This window comes from Anopheles coluzzii, chromosome 2 (assembly GCF_943734685.1).
Source record: "Anopheles coluzzii chromosome 2, AcolN3, whole genome shotgun sequence".
NCBI lineage: Eukaryota > Metazoa > Arthropoda > Insecta > Diptera > Culicidae > Anopheles > Anopheles coluzzii.
Window position 1 is genome coordinate 102,988,592 of NC_064670.1, and position 24,183 is coordinate 103,012,774.

Genomic DNA, 24,183 nt, shown 5'->3' on the forward strand with positions numbered 1-24,183 from the left:
GTAATTTACTGCATTCACAGGAGACATACTTTTCAGCCACGCCGGCTGTCCCGGCACTTGCGATTCGTCCAGATCGTTCTCGTAAGTCTCGATGTGGTGCCACTCGGTGAACGGCCCGGTGCCGTTGATGGTCATCGCCGCTATCTTCACCTGATAGGCGGACATCTTGTCCAGCTCCTTCAGTATGTAGTACCGCACGTTGGCCGGCGTCGTCTCCACCTGCAGCGGCTTCTTGTTCTTCCGGTACTTGATCTTGTACCCCGTGATCTGCCCATTGCGATCCTCCAACGCCGGCGGCTCCCAGCGTATCGCGACCGACGTCGAGCTGGTCGTTTCGAGCGTCACATTCGCCGGCGGTTCCGACGGTGTCGACGAGTACGTCTTCACGTCAATCTCGTGCGAGGGATCGCCCATCCCGGCCTGATTGAACGGCACCACGTACATCGTGTACTTCGTGTACGGGCGCAGCTCGTTAAGGATCGCCTCCGTGGTGGTCGTGTCCGCGTACATCTCCGTCATACCGTTGTCCGTTTCGGCGTAGTACACCCGGTACTTCGCTATCATGCCGTTCGTTATCGCCGGCGGATCCCACTGCAGGTGGATGTCCTTCTCGGTGATGGCGTACCCGCGCAGATTCTGCGGCGCCCCGGCAATATTCTCCTCGGACAGTGTGCGCACCTCCAGCGTTTCCGACGACTCGCCCGGCCCGTGGTTGCTGTTGCCCACCACGCGGAAGTGATAGTTTTTGCCCGGCTGCAGCGATTGGATGTTGATTTCCTGCTCGTCGCGCGATTTCGTCGTCATTTTGCGCTCCCTGGTGAAGGGAAGAAACAATGAATTTTCCCTCTTCCGATGATTAATGCCAAAAAAAATCGCTTACCTATCGCTCGTGTGCATGCGGTAGTAAACGGAGTAGGAGATAACCTCGTCCGGGTTTTTGGCCGGCTCCAGCCAGCTCAGCGTAATGAAGCGCGACTGCACGATCTGGGCCTGGAGGGTGCGCGGCGGCCCCGGCAGCGGTGCCGCAAACTTCCCACTCCCGTCTGCGTACGATGATTTCGAGTATTTCCGCGTGACAGCGTTAAGGGGAGACTTGGGATTAGAGAAATGGCCAACCAACTCGCCGCCGTCCTCCCGGGACCGGGACCCGGTCAGCGTTTGGTACAGCTTGTTCGGGTCCTCGTTCGGTCGCAGCGGGTAGATTTTACCCTCCTCCTCATCGTCATCATCTTCGTCCTCGTCCTCATCGTCTTCATCGTCGTCGTCGTCCCCGTCATGGTCACTGTCAAGCATGCGGTCGTGATCGGCATAGTCATCGTTCGTGTACTTTGGGCGTGCCTTGGTGCGCGACACCAGGCTGTCCAGTACCGATTTCGACAGCTTCGGATCGGACTGCAGCAGCAGCGGCGACTTTTCGTACGATTTCGTTTTCGATTGCGTCTGCTGAAACTTTTTGCCCTTGTGCCGTTTCGGCAGACCTGTTCCCAGAACGGTCCCAGACACACACACACACACACACAAGAGAGTTTGTCATGGAGTGGAGTTATTTCGGTCGAGTTGTGTCGATCGTTCACAGAGGGGGGTGGAAAGGTGAGGGGTGAGTCGGGTCATGGATCAATGACGAGCAGCGGATTCATGCAGCAGAGATAGTTGTATCACGTGCAGTTCGAATGTTGGGCCGTACACCAATACACACGGTATAAGTCAACGTAACGAGCATCCCGAAGGAGACACGTGACGGGGTAAATCGGTAACAAGTCACGTAACGGAAAATAAATTGCAAACAGCGCAGCAGGGGGGGGGGGGGAAAGAGTTTGAATGGTACATACAGAAGCGCGCACACACACATAGACAAGCATCAATAAGACAGATAGGACATGAATGGAGCAGACCCGAGGATGGGGCGAGGGATTAGGGGATGAAGACAGCAATGATAGCAAACAACGAAACGTTAGAGAGCAAGCCAGTCCCGTACCATCAACACAATCATGCACGAAGAACCGGGGAAGAAAATCGTTTGCATGCAAAGTCATCCACAAATGGGCAAAACGGTAATAAATCATAATCAACAAGAGTACCGGGGCCGTCGTCATCGTCGTCGTCGTCGGTGGTGGTGTTGGTCGTTGTTGTTTTGTGGGAGGGCGACCAACGAAAAAGACCGATTCCCATTCGAAAGACGAACAGAAGACCACAAACGGGGCAAAACAGAAACCAAAGAAAACGTCCCACAGAACGGAAGATAATCGAAATCGATAGCCGTGTTGTTGGATGGGTTTTCGGTAAATCATACAACGAAGGAGTAGAAAAGGAAGAAAAAAAAACAGAAGAAAAGAAAAGAAACAAATACGTCAAAAAGAATTGCATTGAAAATGTGATTACGATTAGTGATGTGCTCCGATTCCGACAAAATGGAACCACCAGATTCGCCCGTAGTCGGAGTCACCCGGAGTCGTTCGGAGTCGTCTAGAGTCGCCCGGAGTCGCCCAGAGTCGTCCGGAGTCGTTAAGAGTTGTCGTAGTCGTCGGAGTCGTCCGGAGTCGATCGGAGTCGAAGTCATTCGGAGTCGTCTAGAGTCGATTGGAGTTCAGCCGTGTGGTTTAATGTGCTTGTGATTAGACATTTAATATCGTTGTGTTTTTTGTCATTCACTTTACTCGTGCACTTCGTATACAAGCCTTTGTTTCGAAGGACGACTCTGAACGACTTCAGAAGACTCTGGACGACTACAGACGACTCCAGACGACTCCAACCCCAAATGACTCCGGGCGGCTCCGGATGACACCGACTCCCAATAACGACTCCGAACGACTCCGGACGACTCCGGAGAGCTCCAGACAACTCCGGACGACACTGGACGACTCCGGACAACTCCGACTTCGAATGACTCCGAGCGACTCCTGACGACTCCGAATGATTCCGGGTGACTCCGAACGACTCCGAACGTCTCCGAATAATACAGGACGAACCTATCTTCCGTGGTCGATTCCGAATTTATCAGTGTCGAATCGGAGTCGACTCCGGAGTTTTGCCAACTGAACCCATCACTAATTGCGATCGAGAAAACAACGCGTTTGCTCTCAAAAAAAAAAAGGTGCGATCCAAGCTCTGACGGATAATGCTAAATTACAGAACACAAAAAAAAACAATCCCTTCCGCACCCAACCTACAGAGTCCCAGATTTGTCAGAATGGTACTGTGTTCTCGTCACCCCTGTGCTGGTGCCGGTAGACACTACCCAGTCAGAACAATCAATTACCTGGCTCGATTATTTCCAGCCGAGCTGCCGCCTGCACACTTCCAGCCGGATTCGTCCCGATGCATTGAAACATTCCCGCGTCCGAACCGATAAGTCCAAAGATTTTTAGGTTGTGGCTGAAAAGACAAAAAAAAAAACAATAATTGGGTTAATTTGTTGGTTTGCTATCCACAAAAAAGCACCCTTACCCTCCAACAATCTGCATGTACTCGCTCGGCGTGATCAGGTCCCCATTCTTCAGCCACTGTATGATGGGCGTCGGCTTGCCGTGGATGGAGCAGGTCAGCTCGAGCTCCTCCTTTTCGTACGCCACCTTATCGTCCGGGCTGAGGATGAACTTGGGCGGCACCTGGACCTGCACCGTCGCAGACGCATCGAGCGAATCCTCCGTATTGCTCGCCCGGCACTGGTAGTCGCCGGCGTCCGTGTCCTGGATCGAGTTGATCTGCAGCGAGCCCGTGCCCATGATGCGGAACCGCGAGTCGAGATCGTTCATGTCGATGTCTTCCCCGTTGCGGAGCCAGCGGATCGTTGGCTTTGGGTTGCCGTTGGCCGCACAGTCCAGTATGACGGTGTCGCCCTCGCGCACTGTTTGGGGCTGCGGGACGATCACGAACGCCGGTGGGGCAAAGCTTTGCGGCTGGCCCGCGGTCGATTTGATGTTGAGGTTCGATTTACTGCTCAGGCGTGAGAAGGTGCCGGCCGTTACGTTGCACTGGTAGGTGCCACGGTCCGCTGGGACAACTTCATCAATCTCGAGCGCACCGGAGGGCAGCAGGAGCATGCGCGTCAGGTCCATCCGGAGCGGTAGATCGTCCTTTAGCCACTCCGTGTGGTAGCGCGATTCGATGCTGTAAGGCAGCAGGCTGGACATACACTTGAAGTAGGCCGTCTGGCCAGCGTACAGGTAGATTTCGTGCGATTCCTGATTAATGTCCGGCAGGTCTGGGGAAACGGAAATGAAGAAAGTTTAAGTGTGCATGCCTTTTAGAGTGGAAAGAAAACGTGCAATGCTTACCTGCAATTGCCACACGTGCCGACCGGCTCACGATCGTGCCGATACCGTCCACGCTGAGCAGACAGTGATAGAAGCCGGTCAGTCCGCGGTTACTCTCGACCGAGCTGATGTACAGCGAGCCGTTGGTCAGCTGCGACCGGAACGTGTCGCCCACGATGCCGATGTCCTGGCCGTCGGGGCCACGCCACCGAATGTTCGGCGCTACCTTGCCGTCCTGCAGCACTTTCCGGTCGGCCCGGCCGGCACACTGCAGCATCACCGAGTTGCCTTCCGGGATGGTCACGTCCGATGGTTCCACCGTAAACTCGAGCGCTGTAAAACGTACCGAGAAGAAAGAAAATGGTAAAGTAAATTACGAGACTAGATCATGATTGCTGTCAACGATCGCGTACGGTGTTAATCAATCAATCGAGTTCGAAGAAGCGTTTATTCGATTAGTGAGTGCGTTTGTGTAGGCAGCTTCCGGTTGTGTCTGTTCTTCACTGGCCGGGCAAGACGTTCGCACCACAGTATTAACTGACCGTGGGTGAAGTTTATTAAACGAACATCCGTCGAATCATCGCTAATAGTTGCCCTGTCATCGGCTCCGGCTTATACTCCGGGCTGCTTCCGAAGGGTGCTAAGTGATTGGCGCTAATGAAAAGCATATGTTTTCGATTTTTCATCGCACGGGGAAAATGTACAGGGTTTTCCAAGTCACTTTTTAATTTAAACATAGTTATTCGCCGCATGCAAGGTGTTAATCCACATTAGACTGATTATTCAATTCCATCAAAGTTCTTTTTGATTTCCTCAGCATGATTTTCAACGCTTCGACGATCTATTGCCATCGTTTTTGCACAGGGAATGTAAAGCCACATCTCAGCAAGATTTGTACAACATTTTTAAAGTTAATATTACATGCATTATGATTTTTTCAATCAGATTTTCGCACATCAACCTCAAACTTTCGATTTACACGGCACATCAACCTAAGCTTAAACCTTCATCCATTTCCAATTGATACACTTTTGCAATAAGAATGCAACAACATGTATGAAATATATTTTTGAGAATGTTGAACACATCTTGATAAGATGCGGCTTCAAACTCCTGGTGAAAAATCGATGGAAATAGACCCATGAAGTGTTGAAAATCATGCTGAAGAAATTAAAAATTTGTATGATACAAATGAAATATCAGCATGATGTGGAATAAATTCTTGCACGTGGTGAAAAACAATGTAGAATAACTTCTTGCACGTGGTTTACGTTTGAAAATTTGGCTTGGAAAATCCTGTAAAATTAATCGCGTGAATGCAGGGTTTTTCGACTCTATTTCCAATGTCAACAAAATGTTTATTGATTGCGAGATGTTTTTAAACAGCTGTAAAAACTGTTGTATTTGCATCACAATAATGTTTCAGTTCTTCCCCATGATTTTCAACATGGGCTTTTCTTAAGCTGAATTGAGTTGTGTGACAGTTCTTTGTGGAGTGCTGAAAACCATCTGTAAGCACTGAAATTGTTGAAAAACATCTTGAAGGTGGCGAATAATAATGTGCGCATTCGAAAGTGTCTCGCAAACCCCTGTAATGTACATGGAGTCGGTGCAAGTAGCTTGTCACAGTTCACTAATGAAGCTTCCTTCACCCTCACTGCCCACTCCATTATTACTTCTAATCGTGAGTGCTCTCAGGAACACATGTTTTTCGCGCACACCACCGCCAACAGCAGCGGGCAGCAGTACCAGTGTTAATTAAACAATGCATAACAACAGCGTTCATTTGTCGTGACTATGTCTATGTGCGATGTAGATCAAACACTCCACAATAAATCTAAAACCTCCCTCCTTCGTGTCCTACCTCGTTTGAGGCCTGTGCCTGTCTAATGCCATCTAATTTGAAGGACCATCCAACACAACCATCCCACGATAGCACGGAGGGATAATTCACATTTGCATTCGAGTGTTGCCTGTTGCACAAACACGCATACACAACACAAGTTTTGCTCCCATCCAGTGTACGGGAATTAGTTTTGGGAATTACTTTTCACCCGCGGCATGTGCATGTGTGTCCCACGAGAGTCCTAGAATACCACCAGTATTGGATGTGGTGTGTGTGTGTGTGTGTGTGTGTGTGTGTGTGTGTGTGTGTGTGTGTGTGTGTGTGTGTGTGTGTGTGTGTGTGTGTGTGTGTGTGTGTGTGTGTGTGTGTGTGTGTGTGTGTGTGTGTGTGTGTGTGTGTGTGTGTGTGTGTGTGCGGTTGTAGTGATTAAAATTTCACAAATAACAACCAAAATTACATTTCACCCGGCACTCACCCGGCGCACTTCACTTCAGGGGGTTGTTGTTTGATGGGTTGTCAGGCCCCAAACCCTGTCAGGATGCAGGCGGAGTGGGTTTATAAGCCCAGTTAAAACTTCTGCCATGCTCAGCTCAAGCTCCGACATGGACAGGATTAGGTGAAGAGGGTTAGGCTTTTTGAGGAAGTTACTTCGGAAGCAGTGGATAATCGTGCCGATGCAACAAGCTATTTCAACAGGATATAACCACCAGGTTCGACAACAGGACCACAGAGTACATCTCTAGGCTGAAAGCTGAAAGCTAATGTACGAGAAAGTTAGTTGAACCTTTAAAAACCTTTAGGTACAACGACTAACAGTGTTAATGCATTACAAAAACACTGCAAAAACTCCACTAGTTTTAAATGAACTTTATTGATTTTGATTCCATAACGATCGTTAACTTCAATGATGTACTTCTCGATAGACAAACAATAATCATCGTCGACAGTTAATAAACAAGAAACAACAGCAAAAAACAAACAACCCAACAAAGAGAACGATTGCGTCACTGTCGCAGCATGATTATGCCCCGCTGCCGGAACTGCCGGCGAGCAGATTAAAAACCCATGAACGAGCCCATAATACTTAAGCTAATCGTTCTCATTAATGCTGCCCATAACTGCAGTGTGTGGGCGCGCAGTTGCGCATTCTAGGCATCGGCAATCGGAACGCCGCACAGTGTTGTACCACCCACCCACGGCCCCATAAGCATGACGAATTAACCTACTTTAAGCGTTGCACCCGAACCGTTGCTGTGTGTGCACAATGCTACACTCCGGCCTCTCTGTCCGAGTACTGCGTTTAAAATATCAACACCACCGCCACTCCACTCCATTGCGCACCCCTGTGCGGTGGGAAGATTACTTCGGACGCACCAGAAACTATCAAACATCTTGAGCCGCATCCATAATTGGCCCTTGTTATTTAAGTAACCCAAACCCCCATCAACTTGAAGGGTGTACACCGAGAGTGCTGTCCCTAGGCTAAGCGCTCCCTACTACTACTATCCGGTGTTTTTTTGGCCCGAAACATTCACACAACAGTCCACACTCCTCCGAGTGTTCGGCGCACTCTGCATTCTCAATTAAATTAATGTCTTCAAATGGCATCGGAGCGGAAAATCAGATTACATTTCTGAGCAGCTCGGGCCGCGCGCTCGGCTGGGAGAAACACAAACCAGAAGACGAAAGCGTGATTCGTGTGCGGGCCCGCACGTTTGGTGCATTCTAGTCCAATTGGAATTGCATTTGAAAGGGCTAGCATATTATTGAAGATGCACAACATTCGCGTCCGCATTCGTTTGGGTAAGCTAAGCAGAGTGCTAGGTAGAGTCTGTACGCTGCTCTGCAGTCCCTCCGCTGGACTTCTCTGGATGGTGATTTTCAATGCCAATTTTGTGCACTCAAAGTGTCTCCCCAAACGTGTAGCAGGCTGGCTGCTTCATGGGAGCAGGCAACCAAATAGCAATTCATATTGCCTCCGGTCGGTAATTAATAAGCCGTGGTGGTGTCCTGTGTCCTGTGCAAAAAGAGTTGCGGTGCGCGTTTTGTGATCGTTTGTCGGTCTGTCACAGTCTTCTATTCTGGGTAGCCAGCCAGAACATACAGCTCGGGGAGCTCTCTTCAACGTCATTATTCATCGTTAACCATGGTGATGCGTTGTTGGGCACACACAACATGCACGGAGCAGGAGATGGACGGACGACACAACAGCGCAGCACTGAAGGACAATGGAAAATCACTTCCAAAAAAACATCAAACGCTGGCGAAAAAGGCTGGCGGAGAGTGTAGCTCCACCTCGCCCTGTGCCTGTTGTTGTTCGTAAATCGCTTCCAATCTGTCAATTAAGATAAATTATCCGTCCGATTTAAAGCCAACAGCAGTGTGGTCTGTCCATGGCACGTGTACTTTTGACTTTAAAATGGAAGTACCCGCAGTGGCTTCCAGCGTGCGAGGAGACACCGTCGTATGCAGTTCGATTTAGTGTTGGAAGGAGGGACAACGACAGAGTCTGGGCCTGGACACAATGTGGACAGAGAATAGTACGTCGCGCGATGCCGACAACATAATAAAAATGTCTGTTCATTAGCGTTAAACGATGCAAACAAACGATGGGGCGCTGAAGTATAAGGGCTTTCCAGATTTACGATTTAAATTTTTAATTTAGCTCAATTGAACAGAGAAAACCTTCTGATGCCTCTGCTTCGCCTAGTGGTTGCTTTTTGTAGCTGGAGTGACTAATTTTCAGCACCATTCGTGTCAAGGCAAGTCCGCCGCTGACACATACCCGGCCGTTTCTGGGGGAGCCTCCTGTGATACAACAAATCGTCACTGACATCGCGACAGTGGTCATCGCGATGGGAGAGGAGTCACACTCTTGCCGACCAAGAGCGAGCGTGTGATTGACAGTCTACATTGATAGAAAATTTCGTAAAACGTAACGCACTCCTCCTGTGTAGTCTTGCGCCGCACCGACAATGCGTGGTTGCATGCCGATACCGATCTACGCGCTGACTGCTGCTGCTGCTCGCTGTGAATGTTTGATTACAAATTCATGTCGCACGAATCTAGCTCCAGGCGTTTTTTGCCTCGGATGGCCCAACGCGGAGAGGGTTTTTTTGGGGTTCGAAGTGAAGAGCGGCACATTGAAATGGTTATCTGCACACCTTCACAGTCGTTTCATGCCCCCAACAGCTAGAATAGATGCCTCACAGCAATGGTTCCGAACCATTTCACTCTCGATTGGTTGTTTTCAATAATTGGAGTTTCGCTCCGGGCAGTCGCCACCGAAACGGAAACATCAAACGCGGCCGTTTTCTCTACGCCGCTTCTACGCTTACGCACCTCGATTGAAGTCTCACACACTCTCTCTCCCTGTTTCGTGGAGGAGAAGCAAAATATTGATAACAAATCACACAAAAATCCGATACATGCAAGAGATAAGGTGGTCCAGAGACGACCCCTCGTAGAAAAACTGTGCCTGTTGTTACATTCTCCCTTCTACTATTATTGCCGGCTGTCGCGTTGGGGCGCCATTTCGTTGCAATTGATTTTTATTTACTTTCTATAGGCCCTCAACGATGGTACTTTAATGAATTCTTATTCCTACTAGCCGTCTTTCCCCACTCTCTCTCTCTCTTGAAAGGGCTCTCTACGATGTTGTGTGGCATTCTGCTTTCGTGCTGGTGTTGGGTTTCCGCCGCCGGCAGAACAGTGGCGCCGCCGCCGCCGGGAGATACTTTTCCGATGTTCCTTTTTCATTCTGAACGGAGGAAAGGACATCTCTTCGACGTTCGACGCCCCTCTCGAAGCCGTGGATGGGTGTTTATGCTTCCGGCACGCGCGATACGCCTAAAATCCAGAACCTATGACTGTCCCAGGGGCTAGGGTGAGTTAAAAGAAATAGATTCCGTTGCAGCAGCAGCAGCAGCAATAGTCTGTATCACAATGTGTCGCCATCTACCCAGCCACGAGGCGCACAGTAACGTATGTGAGGCGTAGTGGTGGGATACGGTTGACCCGGAAGTGAAGTGAAAGGAAGCACAATTTTCTCCCATCCAGAACGCGGAAAGGATCCGGGCTTTTATTTTTCTGTTCTTTTCGACGTAAAAGTCATGCATAAACCATTTGCTGCTGGGGCTATTCTCCCTTGTGCTTCTGGTGCTATGAAATGTAATGATTTGGGAGGGTGTAGCAGGAACAGGCGCGATGTGTGCAGAATAATGCACACATACATACATTCATCCGTTTAGTGGTGGTGATGGCAGGGGAAAACTAACTGCCAAGGGAAAAACGATTTCTGTGGTTATTTCGAACTAACCGCAAAACTTAGTTACGCCCTGTGCGTCTGGCGCGCGCGTCTGGCGAAGAAAAGCGCTGGACGACGACTTTGTGCTGCCGTAAGCACTGATTAGAATCGAATTTGCTAGCCCCGGCAACACAAAGGACCGGTGGTCATCCTGGCACGCCCTTGCGCTCAGTAGCAGCAGGGTTATGAGTTATGGTTTCTTTTCATTTCCGTCCGCCGCTTGGGTAAAACGGGGGAAAGTTTAGCACCCATTTATATGATTTGAGTAGGTTAATGCACTGGAAAACTTTTACAGTGACAGGTTGAAGTCAACTTTTATCGCTTGTAAGTTCAATTCTTTGTAAAACTGATGCAACATACATATTGTAACAAGACAGTTTCCATTGGTGTAGTCATGTCGATCGATCCATTTCCCTGCACAACCGCACATCAACAAACTCTGCTCGTGCTCGTGTGCTTCATTTACAATTCTGTCCAAATTAAATCGCTACTCCATTCATGCTTACACATCTCCACCTGACGTTAGAACCAATCAAGCTCCCGTCAATCTTTGTTTTGTTTTCGCTTCCTTTGCTTCGCTCCCACGCAAGCACACGAAATCAACATACAACGCGGCAAAGCCGACCCGCCCGAGCGACTCCAATCGTGCAGGAATTTGCAATCAATTTCTCATTTTCCTCCCATTCACGGCGAGAAGGGACAACCGACATGGTAAACAAACGCTCCGAACCATCATAACGCCGAAACAACTAGCGGCCTCCGCGTATATTCCGTTGCCTTGTCCGCTGCCTGCCCGTGGAAATGGCGAGGAAACACGGTACAACTTTTCCACCGTCACGTTGTTTTTCTTTCGGTAAGTTCTTTCGCTTCGCTTTGTTTTGGCGGTCCAACATTACCGACATTGCCGTTTGCCTTTATTGCAACAAAATTCCCATGCTTCTAATATGGAAAAATGGAATGGCGGAGAAAAGAGCGATCATGGAGCGGGAAAACTTTTACCCACATGGGTGTGTGTCTGTATACGTGTGAGAATGTGTGCTAGTTGTTTACCGACACATTTAGCAGACAGCGTTGTGCACACGCGCTTGGAAGGACCTCGAATGTGCCCTGGAATGGAGCGCAAAGCAATCTAAAACTCAGCTCACCGAGACATCGTTGTCAACTTAATGCCCACGCCGCCGTACAGTGGAATTGGAATAGCTGCAGTAGTCGGAGAAGGAAGTATTTTATCCACCATGCCATTCCAGGAAGTCTATTCAAACAACACACAGGAAGGATGCAAAGGTGTGCAGAAATACGTCGACATCTTATTGGTTCAAGCAATTGAGCTAAAAACATACACTGTTTTTCTCCGGAAGATACTAATTAACAATCAGACAAACGACAGCTCCCAATCTCCCTCCGCTCAACGGTATCTATCTTCCCCACAATACGTGATTCTTCATTAGTTGTCTGTTCCCAAAATTAAGCACGGCATCCGCCCTAGCGCGTAGCTTTTTGCGACTTATCGACAACATCATCTTCATTTGTTTGATGTGTTCGTGCCCTGGGCACGAGGAATCTGCTAATGGAGATACATTTTTGTTACAGCCCAGAGATCCCGCCTCCAGGTCCAGCAATAAAAGTTAGTTCCTGCTATTCCTGGGTGTACAATAAAAGACAAACAAACCAGTAATGCCGTAGATTGTACAGAAGCTGGAAATCCTTTTACCCTCCACAGTAGGATAACAACCAAACCCGCGCACACGTGTCCAAGTCATTCGCTGTTTGCGCTTGTGTGGGACGCACCCCATTCACTTGAAGGTAAAGTCGGATGAGCCGCTTTTGTGGAGGACATTCGTTCTGCGAAAAAGTAAATAAAAATCCACATCTTCCCCCGCATCAGAATATGTCCGAAAAGCCAAACATCAAACATCGTCTGAATCTCGTCCTCGTCCAGGCCTCGGTCTGTGTCGTACTGCTCACGCTCCTGGAACGCCACATTCCAGGGCCTGAGAGAGAGAGTGGGTGGCCACCATCTCTATTCACTTTGTGGTTGCCTCCCTTCCGTGGAGATACATCGAGAAATGTCAGATACTTCTTCGCAGCAGAGCAGACGAATCGTGTAATTGAAATGGAAAATCACGATACATGAAGAATTATTGCACTCGGGGTCGAGATGTAATGCGTACGCGCTGCGCTGGCGACGGAATTGCCACTGAATGCTAAAGGGACTTCTGGGAAGGTTCACTTCCTCGGCATGACGACAGAGGGAGAGACACGCCAGATTGTTTCTGGAGCATCATGCGCTAAATCGTCGTCCTTCTGCAACCTAGGGACGTTATTTGTGATACAGTTGTGATTTTTTGTCCTACGTTGCAACACAAAGCTTTATTTTACGATGTCGTCACGTCCTGGTCGGAGGCGCTGCGGTGAATTGCGAGTGCCGGGAAGCCATTCCATTCATTTGCTGTGGCAAAATCCAAGTGCAGGAGAAGCATTTACACATTTGGGTGGCGGCGGTCACTAGCAACCGACGATGATACCAAGAGCGCTTTTCCACTCGGCCGGATTGGAACAAAACGATTTCTTCCTGCATAGACAACGGGACCTCCCGGTAGATGGTTTGACCGTTCGAGCCATTTCTCTTCATTAATGGGGTGATAGAATGTGCATAAATAAGAAATATCCCGAATAAAACTGTCAACTCGCACTGGGAAACGCATCCATTTTGATGCGTGATTGTGGAATTGAGGTAGGGTGTTTTAGTGAGTAGAGAAACAATAAAAACTTGGGGGTTGTTATTGTGGTCGGGAGACGACACTGGTCGGGGTCAGAAGTCATTGAAACCATAATCCTGCTTCTTTGAGGAGGACTTCTTGGAGGAGTAAATTGATATTTTTATTACACTACATCTTCAATAGATTCTTGGCAAGAGCAACCTATTTCTGGAGCAAATTAAAGATCTTAAGTCCTCCAGCAGCTCCAGACATCCCATTCGATACGATGCCATTCGATTAATTCTCAACTATTTGTCCTCAAGCTTTGCAACAGGAGCTTTATTGCATCCGCAAAGTAACACTTCAAAGTGAATAGTCAATGCAGCGTCAATGATATCCAAAGTACTCGGAAGAGCCCGTCAGCACATTGACCACACCGGTCTACACCCATGTACGGAGGGCGCTTCGGAGTGAAAAGTCATCCGAATGATTCAAGTACCCACATAAATGCCTCTTGATACCCATCCCCATACCCTCTTGATACCAGCAGCTCCACTGCTGACCATACCCCTATTTCCTTCGTCAGGACCGAAGGACCATTAACCCTTCCCAAACCGGCCATGTGACCGGTTCTCGATCAGATTGTCACTGAGTCGGCACTTTTCAGAATTCGGTTCGGAAATCGAAACACTTAAGCGGGTTTGGTGAAGTTGAAGGAGAAAACTTGCAACCACAATTTCTACAATCCCCCGCACGATTGCAGCAGGAGCAATCACTGAAACGGAGGGACGGAACGTTGTCTGGCAAGTGCAAACTAGAGTCTGTCACTTCAAATATTGTCCAGACGGCTTTTCGATGGTACAGTGGATGTAGTGTGGAGTGGTTCCTTCATTGCTTTGCTAGTGATCGGTTAAAAAAAAGGCTCTCTTTTCCATTGCTTGGCTCCTTTTATAGATCCATTTCGTCTAGCTGCGATGGACGGAAGAGTTGCACGGACTTTTCCTCGCGCAATCGTTGTTCCTGGTCGTCCTGTTTGTTTTTAAGAGTTCGTTCTGCTCTAATAACACTGTACGCTCCAAAGGCAGTCGTAGCTGTTTTCGCTTGTATTGTTTCCCTTTAATCGTTGAAACTTTCAGCCCATGGATACATGGAGTTGGCGTTGAATTAAAGCCATATCGCAAATGTTTGCTCCATAAACACAATGCGCACATAGTGTACAAAGTCCCAGAGAGCATGAGCATGAAAAATCCAGGGAACTTCCGGCTGATGACGAGCAGAAATGAAAACCCCCAAATTAGGAAAGGATATAAGCAGGGCCGGTTCGGTCCTTCCTTTCAGTAGGATGACCATAATAAAGTTTTGCTTCAATTTCCTCAATCATTCTTTCTTTCTTCCCCAAAATCATCGCCTGTGTCTTGTTTTTTTCAGTGTGTGTGTGTTTGTTGAGTTTGTCCCTTCGTCTGTCACTATCATTCCCGTGATTCGGGAGGAGTTTGCTCAACTTCGGTTGGCCGTTTCTTGCAATACTTCTAGCATTGCTCCAAATGATCGTCCCCACTGTCGTTTGTTTCAATGGTTGAGAATAGTGCTGAAACAAAACAAAACAAGGAAAACTTGGAAAGAAAGCAACAGACGAAAAAGCTCCAGCTGAGCGAAAATAAAATAAAAAAAACTTGTGCCAAACTTGTGCTCCATCGCTCGAGACGATGTGATGGGGGAAAAAAGTACTTCCGTGATGCTTTTCCCGTTCAGTGTCCGAGATTTTCCTGCATTTTTTTTTGTTCTTTTCTTTTCCTCCCAATTCACGCCAACGAGAGGGAGCGTGCACAAAAGTTTCACCACCCATTCCATTCCATTCATCCGGAACTGCCACGACAATCATCCCCATACCACACTACCACCACCGACAACAAACAACTCCTCTCGCGTTCTTTTTCGCGAAAAATGCTTTTAAAGAAAGCGAAGGGAGGGAAAAACTTAAACCGTCCACCACCACCACTTTTAGCCCCATGAGTTTGGTTCGAGAATTATTAATTGAAGAGCAAACTACAAAATTATCAGCTAAATAATGGCTCCTCGAAATTGGTCGTTTTCGGTTAGTTAGCCTTCCTTCCGTGCCGGGCCGGGAAGTTGATTTTTGTTTAACGCTGCACAATCGGAAGGAACGGCAGCATACCAGCTGATTGAATCCCGACCCGAGGGGTGCACTACCATTCACCGGACTGCAGTGATTCGACAGCACACAATGGCTAATTGCAAATTAGCACACTGGTCACTGTTAAAAAGTGCCAAATGGTCAAAATCAAATTGGGGAAGAAAAAAAGAGTGCCACCCTCATTCAACACGAGCGAATAAACCGGGAGGTGCTGATGATGAACATTGTTGAGAGGAGAGTTCATAAAATGTTTTTTTCCACTTCTATCGCTTCGCGATTCGTTCGCAAGGGCGACAGATTAAATGGCAAACCGGGGCGGGCGCGAGCGGGATTTATAAAAATAAAATAAAGTCAATCATACCCGTCAGACTCAGCAGCAGCAGCAGGTTCGGGTTGATAGGGGCAAAGAAACCGGCCAAGAAGCGTGCGGGCGGGGATGGGGTTTTCGGTTGACGTCCAGTAAATAGTTTGCAATTACCAAGATTAACGAACCTGTCAATCAGCGGAGCGCCCACAAAACATCCCCGACCGGATGGATGGATGGAAAGAAGTTTTCGTAAAAAAAGGCTAACGAGAATTTTGCGATACATTTTAAACACACCTCGGGAAGTGTGATCAAGCAAGCAAAAGATTGAAATGATTGGATTGCGGGAGAGATAAGCTATCGATTTTAGCCGTTAAAATTTGGAATTCATGAAATCAGATAGGAGAAGGAAACATTCTTGCCAAACACGCATAACCCAGTTTCGATACAGCTTTCGCTACTTAGGTCCCACAATCACAAGATAAGCGCGCTCTAAATTAGAGCACGATACGCAAATCTCGATCTCACACACGCGCGCCCAATAATAAAACTCGCACAGCTTGATTGACGCGCTTCAGCGCCGTTTATCTTGGCCTGAACAAAACCCCAAAAAAAACGGCTCAACCTAATTTATTATGATTGTGAAGCTCCACCACCGTATGGAGCGCCGGCGAGCGCAATCGCGATTGATCAAATTTTTGGGTCATTAAATTAGCGAACCCAGGCTCTTTTGGGGCTCACGATTTCTGCCATAAACGGGACCGGCACAGACTGTAGCCACAACACAGCAGACCAGCGGGGGGAAAGATAGCTTCAGCAGGCGCATTAAAACCGTCCGTGGGCCACCCACTTATGTTAATACACTGTGTGTGTCTGTTTACGGCACGAGATGTCCCGGCGAGCCGAGCGCGTGCTAATCACGTTCCCGCTGTGATATTGGAACTCGATCACGAGTACATCGCGCCATGGTGGTCGGTGCCGGGTCGGGTGTGGATGGTCTATCACGAATTAAAACACAGTGAGAGAGTGGTGTGTTCGGTGCCCGTTGGGGTGGAACTGAACTAGAGTGTATGTCACTCGTGGTGGAAGCTTATTTTTCGTTCCAGGTTTCCCTCCGTCCACCGTGTGGCTCCACTTTTCAATGGCGAACGCAAATAATTGTTGACACTGTGCTGTCAGCGAGTGTTATGAATGGTGGCCCGATTCTAACGCCGAGATAATCGATCCCGTAGGAAAGCAGTGGGGAGTCCGTGCCGTGCGAAGCAATCGAAAAGCGTCAGAAAAAGAGCAACACAAAAGAAAAGCTCAAAAAAATAATGAGCCACTTAAGAAGAGGGGGTTTTGATTTATTGTGCCAAGAGTCTGTTGTACAAGAAGGAACGGTGGGCAAATATTGCTCCAGAAAGCAAAAATTACACCAGTTTCCATCGATAGCGGGAACACGCTAAACGACGAACCCCATTTCCGGTTTTCCTTTTTTTCTGGTGGTGGTGGTGGCGCCAAAACCAAAAACAAACAACAAAAACGGGTGGCAAGATGGTTCGTGCAAGAAAATTATCAAATGATTATTACACTCCCGTCACTGCTCGGGGTTTTTGTTCTTCCTTTCGAGAGGCGCGCACCAGAAATTAAACCGATTGCTTTAATTAATCTTTCTGTTTGTTTTAATTTTATTGCTGCCTGGACAGGCACAACTTTTCATTCGATGACCGAAACAGGGAGAGAGAGATGGTGTGAAGAGTTTCTCGTGAGAATGGCAAAAACCCCGGTGTGAAATCTATCAACGGTTAGCCATCTACACCCTCTTTTTTTTTTGAACGGTACATACAGACACAAAACCCAAACAGTTATCGAGAGGGGGTTGGTCGTCTGTCGACAACTCCCTTCCGAGAGGGGTCAGGCCAATTTGCTGGTTCACTTCCCCATTTTTTTTGTGCTGCAGCCATCCTTCAAGCATGGTAGAAACTATAAAACAAAGGGCAGTAGAGCAAGCAACCCACATATCCCACACATTTCGGGTTGTGTTTCAGCTCTCCAAGAGCACATATTTGCGCCAGCGCTCCAGAGCTATTCCAAAAAGGCTTATCGTAAACGCGGGAAGCCCTTTTTGGGGGATTGGACACGTAAAGCAGACAGAGAGTGGCGCAGGAAAAGCAAACAAAACTCTTCAGGATGTGAGGATTTGGACGCTACGGTTCCATAGATCCATTCGGACCAGCTGCCTAACTTCAGCAAAAGGCAGAGCGGCGACGACGGCCTCGAGCTAAACAGGTGCAGTTGAACGTTTTCGTTTATTAAAAATTAATCCTTCTGGTTGCAGGTTTTCCTCCTGTGCCAGCGGCAGCTGCCCACACACACACACACACACACACACACACACACACGTGTGTATCTGATCGCATTCCATTTGAGTGCGAGCGAGCAAGAAAGGGTGGGAAAAGCTTTTAATTTTGCACACCACCCATCAGCGCCGGGTTCGAGACACGGGTACGGACGGTGCAGCAAACAACGAACCCGCGTGGGCGAGGGCGAAATGGTCAAACGGTTAAATCGTGGATGCATTTTAAGAGGGCAGCAGACAGCAGTAGGGCTAGTTTTCCCCACTAGTTTCATGTCGGACACGTTTTGAGAACATGGCTGCAGTGCATGAATGGGTGAGAAATAAAAATTCGTTGGATCGTTCGCGAGCACGAAGAGGTTAGGGTTAGGGAGTGCAACAGCTGTAAACCGGGAGACCAGGGGCTGTAAGGATTGTCGCCCGATTGTTAACCGAACAGCGTGGGAACAGGAAACACACACACAAATCGATTACCCTGGCGATAGGGGGAAGGGCAGCACGAAAAGGGGAAGAGTTCAATCGGTATTGAGTGGCAAAGTGGAGTAGTTTAATTAAAGGATTTTCAGCAATGTTTCGTAATTCGGACAGTTTTGTAGTAAGGTAATATTAAAATAATTAAAGCAAAATAACAATTAAATAATGTTACAAATTTAGCTTATTCAATTCAAGTTCAAAATCCGTTTTTTAATAAAAAAAAAGCTAAACAATCATATGTTAATATCCACCGTGTCCCATTTTTTGGTTCAAAACAACATTTTCATATTGCTGCCCCCCCCCGGAGGCAAACACATTACCATCCAAATTGGAACCGGCAAGCCAGTTTGTTCTCCGTTTTCTGAGTTGGAGGCCGTAATTAAAACACAAATTATAAACTTTTCCACACGATACGCGGATACAATTCCCGCGAAAAACACTAAACATGGCCCGGAACGGAATGAAAATGCCTGCCTGCACACACTGCTGCTGCCTAAACTTTTCCATTCTCCAAGCAGAGGAGGGTCTCATCAGGCCGGGCCGGGAATATGTTAGTAGGGCGCTTGTAGAACATTTTATTGAAAATCTTCCTGTTTTTTTTTTTTTGGTTCATCCCGCCACACACACACACACACACACACAATACTCAGAATCGGCAAAATTCGAAACCGAAACATTTGCTACTTAATTACGGCATGAAACTTTGCCCTTCCTGTCAGTGTTGCTCAGCTCGCCGAAGGGGCTAATAGGAAGACAGAGAAAAAAGACTAAACGCGTTATAACAATTTCATCACAAAACCACCTCAAAGCGAACACAAACAGTCCGCAACGACGACTGCAGCAGCAGCAGCAGCAGCCAAAAATGGTTTGGAACTGAAATCTGCCCCGCGTACCGAGACAGTGCAAGACATTTTACAGACGCACCGCGTTGCAGCAGTGTTTTGTTGAATTCTTACATCGCCGTCGTGCGCAAACCCCGTCGTTCCTCGGAGGGAAAAAGCGGCACCGTTTGGACCGTTTCCTGTCTGTCCGGTTGCGATGTAAGTGTGGACAAGCAGTGCGGAGGAAAAGGCAATATTTAAACCGCATGCAGCAACCGGGCGCTTCTTGTTTTCGCTGCCTTTGCTTTCAAGGCGTCCCCTCCCGCACGAAGTCAATTGCTCATATTTCTAAGCGAGCCGAGGGCCCGTCCGACACCACCACGAACCAGTTATGTTTTCTTTTCCACTCCAAAAATAGCACCCAAGCCCGCCAACGACGGCACGCGGTCGGTGCGCATACGTGTATGGAACGCCGGTCTATGTATGGTGCATATGCTGCGCTGCTGTGTCTTCCAGTGCAGATGCCGACGATTAGCGGGACATAGCAGCCGGAGAAGAAAGAGCATACGGGAGCTGCACTGCTGGGTTAAGTTTCCCGTACTTTCTTTGGATTTTTAGAAGAACGACACGGACGACCCCAGCGTGTCATGCGGGATCGTTTCACTTTTTCGAAAGGAGTCGTCCAACGCAAAGCAAAAGGGTTCATCAATTTACATCGCTCCCCCTTTATATGTTCCGATTGACAGTCGTGTGAAATATTACAAAAATCATCCGAAAAAGCCCTTCAAACTACAGCGACACGGTTTAGCTGTCAGTTTGAATGTTTGTCTTCGCTTCCAAGTGTCCATTCTCGGCATCAATCTGATGGCACTGACGAACAGAGCAGTCAATACCTTCCCCTCCCGGCGGGATATAATAGACTCCCAAACCCCAAAAATGGAAACATTTTTGAAATCCACCGTGCACCGGGTACAAGGGTGTGAACAAAAGTTACGATACGATCTGAAATCGTCGTCGAGCTGTCAAAACGTGGACATGATGCGTTTGTTATGCGAGTTATGATCTTCTAACGACAGCACCAACGGGCAATAAGTTTTAAAGGCACCCACGGGCGGCAAACAGAAAAGTGGGCATTAAACTCGAAACTTTACTTTATCGCGACATTAACTTGAAGCATGTTTTGAAGCGCCATCGATACAATCGCTACGGATGGCACTGCAACTGTATGTTTCAGGTGTTTATCGTGCAGGCACAGCAACACGCTTAGTGTGGTGTGTTAGAACAAGCATTTGTACAACAGCTTCCACAGAAGTTGATTAATTTCTTACGGCGCAGTTGGTCGTAAACGTTTGGGTGATAATTTTTCAAACTTTTACGATGCACTTTCCCCGGCCGAACGGCTCACACACAACACGAGGAAGCGTCTGCTGTTACGACTTCAACCAAAGGAAACAGGTACAGATCCTTGGCACGTGTAGTTATAGGTCGCTTACCTGTAAGTAAAAAAAGAAAAAGAAACATTGTAGAAGCGAAACTCCTTTTTACTACAATCACATTTTACGAAGGTGGTTGAAAACCAGCAAGCGAGAGTAGGAGTGCATTTACACGATACGTTTGGATTTTGTTTGATGTTTGAGCTTGGGCGCCTTTGTGTTTTGAGGAAGGGTATAAATTTAATTTCAACATTCGTTTGCAGATTGTAAGCGGAAATTTGGACCAAAACGAACCGGAAGCGCAATGGTTGCAGTAGCAACTGGAGAAGTGGAGAAGTGAAGAAATGTAACAAACACAAAATATAAATGTAATAATAAAACATTTCAAACAAAAAAATGTGTGCTTTTGTGCTGAGTGTAGTTGGCAAAAATCCGAAGTCCGATCCGACACGGACAGTTTTGGAACTGACTTCGGAAGGTAGATCCGCTCAGCATTATCCGGAGTTGTTCGGAGTCGTCCGAAGTCGTCTGGAGTGGTCCGGAGTAGTCCTGAGTCGTCTGGAGTCGTCTGGAATCGTCCGGAGTCGTCCGGAGTCGTCTTGAGTCGTCGGTTGGAGTCGTCCGGAAGCATCAGGAGTCGTCCGATGTCGTCTAGAGTCGTCCGGAGTCGTCTGGAGCCGTCCAAAGTCGTCCGGAGTCGTCTGGAGTCGTCCGAAGTCGTCCGGAGTCGTCCGGAGTCGTCCGGAGTCGTCTGAAGTCGTCTGGAGTCGTCCGGAGTCGTCCGGAGTCGTCTGGAGTCGTCGGTCGGAGTCGTCCGGAAGCGTCAGGAGTCGTCCGAAGTCGTCTGGAGTCGTCCGGAGTTGCCTGGAGTCGTCGGTCGGAGTCGTCCGGAAGCGTCAGGAGTCGTCTGAAGTCGTCTGGAGTCGTCGAGAGTCGGCCTTCCATACAAAGGGCTATATACGAAGTGCAGGCGCAAAGTAAAAGATAATACAGGGTTTCCCACCATTTATTGGTTAGTTCCCATAAATTTTTGGTGGGTTCTCATATTTTTTTGGTGCGTTCTCACGATTTTTTGGTCTTTTCCCAGAATGTTTTGGTCCAATTGTACTGATATCCAATCGGAAAATACCAATAAATTATGGGAACGACCCAAAAATCTATAGGATACGATAAAAAAATCGTGGAAACGCACCAAAAATTCATGGGAACTGACCAATAAATCGCGAGAAACCCTGTAAAACATAACGAAATAAAATCTCTGATCACAAGCACATAGTAACTATCAACTCCGGACGAATCCGAATGACTCCGACTCTGGACGACTTCGAATATCTCCGGATGACTCCGGATGATTCCGGATGATTCCGGATGATTCCGGATGATTCCGGATGATTCCGGATGACTCCGGATGACTCCGGATAACTTCGAATGACTCCGGAAGACTCCAGATGACTCTGGATCCGGACGAATCCGCAAAAATTCGACTTCGGGCAGAAGTCCCATTTTGCCTGAGTCGGATCGGAGTCGTGGATGCGCATCAGAAAGCACGTAACTAGTGTGTTTACTTAGAATGTATCTTATTTTCTTTTCACCTTTAAATGAAGATGTAAAAGTAATGATAAAATATAAACACAAATGTAGAAATAAGAGATGTTAGATAAGATGAGCAATATATCAAGTGACATCAAATTTGGAATTAAATTTAAAGTTCATGTCTCATTACAAACAAGAGTAATAGATTTCACTTTTATTTAAGCTAAAAATGAAGCACATCTCCACTGCACCGACAATTAGAATTCTTTTAATCTCTTTTCGAAGTCAATTCTTCACTACGGACAGGAACAGCGCTACGAAACAGTAAATGTAACGAGGCAAACCATTTTATCCTGCACCACGTAATCGTTGCGCACTGGGGCACACAGCTTACAAACATCAAACGAACAAACTGGATGCAGAAATCCAATTTTGATAGCATCGCCAGTGTTTACTCAATTCCTCAAACACATAAAACCCCATCCACCAGCCACCGAACCACATGGCACAAGGAAACGGGAAGCGGAAAATAAATACATTTGAAGCGCTCTCCGTGTGTCGATGCTTTGATTTTGAATGCCGCCGATCAATACACACCCCACAGGCAGAGAGTGGAGGCTTGGATGCCGACTCCAAGGAGCCACACCATGGACCCTGAGATGGCATGGCAAGCGAGATAAATCCACCTGTCGGAGCCATATGGTGCAAGCTGCGGCAAACACTCTCGGGGGGGCCTTCCCGCGTTTGATCTAGATCTAATAACTTCGACAGTACGAACAAACTAGCACGTACAATTTACAGCACCCGGAAAGGCTGTCCGGCGGTAGCGGTAAGAGTGGAACCCGAACCAGTCAGAGATCGTAACGCCGCTGGCGAATCGGCTCTCGGAAGATCATTCCCCATCGGGCAGATAACGTGGCGTGTAATCGACAATCAAATTACTCTTTGAACATTTTGGTTTCGCAATAATTTCTGCCAAAGCCGGTGAAACGATAGGCTGGAGGAGGGATCATTGGAATTTGGCTGGAAATCAAATTTGTATTCCAGCAGCACCCAAAACCGAACCAACAATCGATGACAGCTTTATTGCCCGTAGCGTTCATCATACCCATACGAAGCCTTGCAATTGACTGGCATGGATGGTTTGCATAAAGTGCAATAACATTTTAACAACCTGCATCAATCGGGCAACCACACGCACGGACCAAAAGCGGCGGTCGTCAGCTTGCGGACACATAAATCTTCCCCCTTCTTCACAACGCCATCGTACCGCGCGCGCGCTCGATACACCGGTACGTGCTGCTCCTCTCTCGGTAGATGCATATTGAGTTAATTAAATTATTAATCGAGACTCAATATACCTGGTGTGGTATATCATGTGCACTGTTTGCGCCCGCACTGGTATTTGCTTTGGATATTTACACCAAAGAATAATAACAATTTAATAAACGTGTTCCATTGCAGGTTGGGCAAAGTTATAGAAGACAAAAGGCTACATCAGTCGAGAATAAATTTCATTTCCCATTTGGGAATGAGTTTCGTGCAATGCAATGCCATAACTTTACACATCTATCACACACAAAACGAGCGTTATTGCTACAGCAACATATTTAAGACGCATCGTTACTGAAATTTGTATACGCACATATTTGCCAACAGCAATACATACATCATTGGTCTCACTCTCTGTATGTGGATGGTATTTTGCACAAGCGAAAACTTCATCGACGTTGTTTGGCAAATCCAATTTCACACTTTCCTACACAATAAATGTATTTTATCTCGAGCTTCGAACATTTATCGCTTCACATTCTCCAATGCATCACAGGCATAGCATATCTCCTTCCCCCATCCCCGCAGCTTTGAATCACCCTGAAACACATTGGCACGCAAGGAAGAATCCTAGCAATAATTTATTCAAGCATCACTAAGCACCCAATACACCCAGGGCAGCATCAGCTCCATATGCATGGTCTAGTGAACCGGCTCTACTCGAAGACAAGCGCCGAAGAATATAGTAT

At 47.7% G+C, this 24,183-nt stretch overlaps 1 protein-coding gene across 2 annotated transcripts in view; it reads right to left on the reverse strand.

The window, feature by feature from the left end:
- The window catches only part of LOC120948774 (neogenin), a 125,471-nt gene that overhangs the window by 3,390 nt on the left and 97,898 nt on the right, over positions 1-24,183 (reverse strand). The window contains exons 2-6 of one of the 2 annotated variants that reach the window (XM_040365478.2): positions 4,275-4,586; positions 3,445-4,201; positions 3,257-3,372; positions 881-1,478; positions 30-814 (exon numbers count right to left, since the gene is read on the reverse strand). In XM_040365478.2, coding sequence (XP_040221412.2) covers positions 30-814; positions 881-1,478; positions 3,257-3,372; positions 3,445-4,201; positions 4,275-4,586 — 2,568 coding nt within the window. The remainder of the gene's footprint in view (positions 1-29; positions 815-880; positions 1,479-3,256; positions 3,373-3,444; positions 4,202-4,274; positions 4,587-24,183) is intronic. The other variant, XM_040365479.2, reaches the window with a different exon arrangement.